General features: G+C 40.7%; 1 protein-coding gene across 1 annotated transcript in view; it reads right to left on the bottom strand.

Annotated features, from left to right (window-relative positions):
- The window catches only part of LOC111671350 (kinase suppressor of Ras 1-like), a 38,690-nt gene extending 38,326 nt beyond the window's left edge, over positions 1-364 (bottom strand). Inside the window, exon 1 of the mRNA XM_023428463.2 lies at positions 89-364. Within this exon, the coding sequence (XP_023284231.1) occupies positions 89-283 (195 nt within the window). The 5' untranslated portion in view covers positions 284-364. The remainder of the gene's footprint in view (positions 1-88) is intronic.
- Between the last annotated feature and the right edge of the window lie 2,307 nt (positions 365-2,671).

The following is a 2,671-nucleotide window of genomic DNA, read 5'->3' as shown; positions in this document are numbered from 1 at the left end:
GGGGGGGGTCTGGTCTCTAACAACTAAGGAGCTGGAAAGTTTTCCACACTCTTGTTGGAGGCTCGAGCTCCAGCTGCTGTCGCCGTACCTCTAAAGTGCGGATCTCCTGCTGGGTGAGGTCGTTGGTTGCGGTGCATCTGGTCCTGAGAGCCTGGAGGCTGGAGGTGGAGATGTCCACCAGGTTCTGGATGAGCCGGCACTGACGCAGAGCCTCCTCAGCTCCCCCCGGTTTTGTCCTGCCCCCGCGGACCCCCCTGTCTCCTCTGCCCGCTCCTCTGTCCATTAGCTCCACATCGGCGCGGCTTGTGTCACAAACGGCGACCTGAAGACGCGTCGCACGCCAGCGCTTCCTCTCCACGGCGCATCGTTTGAAAAACACGTTTCCGCGTTTGAGCTCTGAAGATACAACAAGACTCCTCCAGCAAGTCACCTGAAGTTAGACACAAGTTCACAACCACTTCCTGTTGTCACCTTCAAATTAAACCAAGACTTGAGTAAATATAGATGAAAGAAATCGATTATCCCATAGAAACGTAATGAAAATATGTCCCTATATCAACAGTGATTGTCATATATGTCAACTATAATGGAATAAATTATCACCACACATATTCATCCTATTGATATTATATTAAAACATATATTTAAGATGAATTTTAATATGGTATATGGTATGATAAACTTAATTTACGGTTAAGTTTATTAAAACTACATAGCTACATATAAAAAAAAAATTATGTTTTTCCCATTACTTTCTCATTAATTTTAATTTCTTATCTTCCCATTCTGGGAAAGCTCTCAGACTTTTGGACCCTACTGTTTACAACATCAACATATAGTGACAGACTTTGGGATGGATATATATTTACATATGTCTACAATATAAGCATACACACATAGACCTACATATTTGAATGGGCTATACATATATTTCTCATCAGGTTTCATATAAAATAAAAATACATATGTGCTTATATAATAACAGCATTAATAATAACAGCAAAATATAATTGAAAAAATCAATATACAAAAAATGATGAACATCAAAAAATGGAAAAACTGAGATACAAGGAGATGAATAATAAAGAGCGAGTGCGACCAGTCATGAATATAAAAGACTGGAGAATAAGATTTTTATTAAAGTTTCATTTTTCATTTACAACATAAAAAATGTCACGGGCATGTTTTAGAGCAGCGGTTCTCAGAGCGGGGCCCCTCAGGGACCCTTGAGGGGGTTCCTGTGGATTCACTATAATTCCATCTATAAATAACACAGTGACAGGATGTATGAATATTTTGGGTTTCAAACATTTTCTGGAATGAAACATCTAATTTTCCGTCAGTTCCTTGATGTGAAAAAGTTTGAGAACCAGTGTTGAAGAAGAAAGAGTTCACCTCTTCTCCTTCTCTGAGATAAAAGAGAAAACACTGCCCCCTGCTGGCATAGCTCCGTCAATGCAGAATCACATTTCCACACAGAGGGAGGGGGGGGGGGGGGGGGGGGGGTGTCCTTCAACCCCGCTCACTGCTGAAGTGCCCATAGGCTCTACAGCCCTGTGAACCTCAACCATCTGCTGTTATGTAACTGAACCTGACTTCCTGTTTCTGTGGAGGGAGAGGAAGGAGACAGTGAAGTGGACGTCTGAGTCATGAGGTCAGATGAGTCACGTTGCTGTTGAGTAGATGAAGGGTCAACTGGTATCATTGTGCCTCCCCAAAGGTTATCACCGTTCACTGCTAATGAATCCTCCAGTGTCAGGGGATGTTAAAGTTTTATTTAACGTCAGTAGCACAAATTAAACTTGGTCAGAGAGCGTTCAGAAACTCTGCACATTGAATTTTTTTTCCCAGGAAACTGAAATAGCTGCTTTGATTTAATCACAGTGGGATTTTTCATTTTATTTTTAACTTGTTTACAACGGTTTTAGCTTTTCTACAAGACTTACTGAACCTGGCAGAGAAAGCGCCGAAATAACATTTAGACCATAATCAGTTCACAGAAAACTCAGTTAAACAGTAAATGTCAGTTTTAGATGGGTGTGGTTCTACTGTGGAAAGTTAAGAGTAAACACATCTTTATTATGTAAACCAAAAAATAATTAGTCTTCAAACTCAATTTTAAATCAGGTTCCTGCCACAAGATGGCGCCAAAAAAGAAGAAAAGTAAGGCAAAACTGCCTTTACAGTGGGGAACCTTAAACATTAACTATTATATGTGAAAAACATCTTAACTCAGGATGTTTATTATTACAGATTAACATCAGGTCCAGTCACGCGGATCGGGGGCCACGGGTCAATGACCTGTGAATATATTTTAAATGACGGGAAGGCTGGATTATGAGTGCGGGTGCAGGTTTGTAGTTAATTCATTACTTTTGTTAGATTGATAGATAACTAAACTAAACCTGGGGGAGCTCGCTCTGTCTGTGGACACCTTCACAAAGCAACTCAACACTCACCTGTCTGGCTCTTTATTTATTGTTATTACCTCTTGCAACAATGTGGCTGATATTGTTTTCACCTCTGTGAGTCGTGAGACACCGACTTACTTAGAGTCCCAAACAAATCTGCAAAAAACACTGGATCCTACGTTTCCCACAGAAAAATGTGTAGATTTACATCAATGTGTGTGTTAGCCGAACAGATCCAGTCAAACCAGATGATAACAGTG

Source organism: Seriola lalandi, unplaced genomic scaffold, assembly GCF_002814215.2.
Source record: "Seriola lalandi dorsalis isolate HSWRI2012SDOR001 ecotype SW California unplaced genomic scaffold, Sedor1 jcf7180002054875, whole genome shotgun sequence".
Taxonomy (NCBI): Eukaryota; Metazoa; Chordata; class Actinopteri; order Carangiformes; family Carangidae; genus Seriola; species Seriola lalandi.
This window is presented reverse-complemented; position numbering and strand designations above follow the sequence as displayed.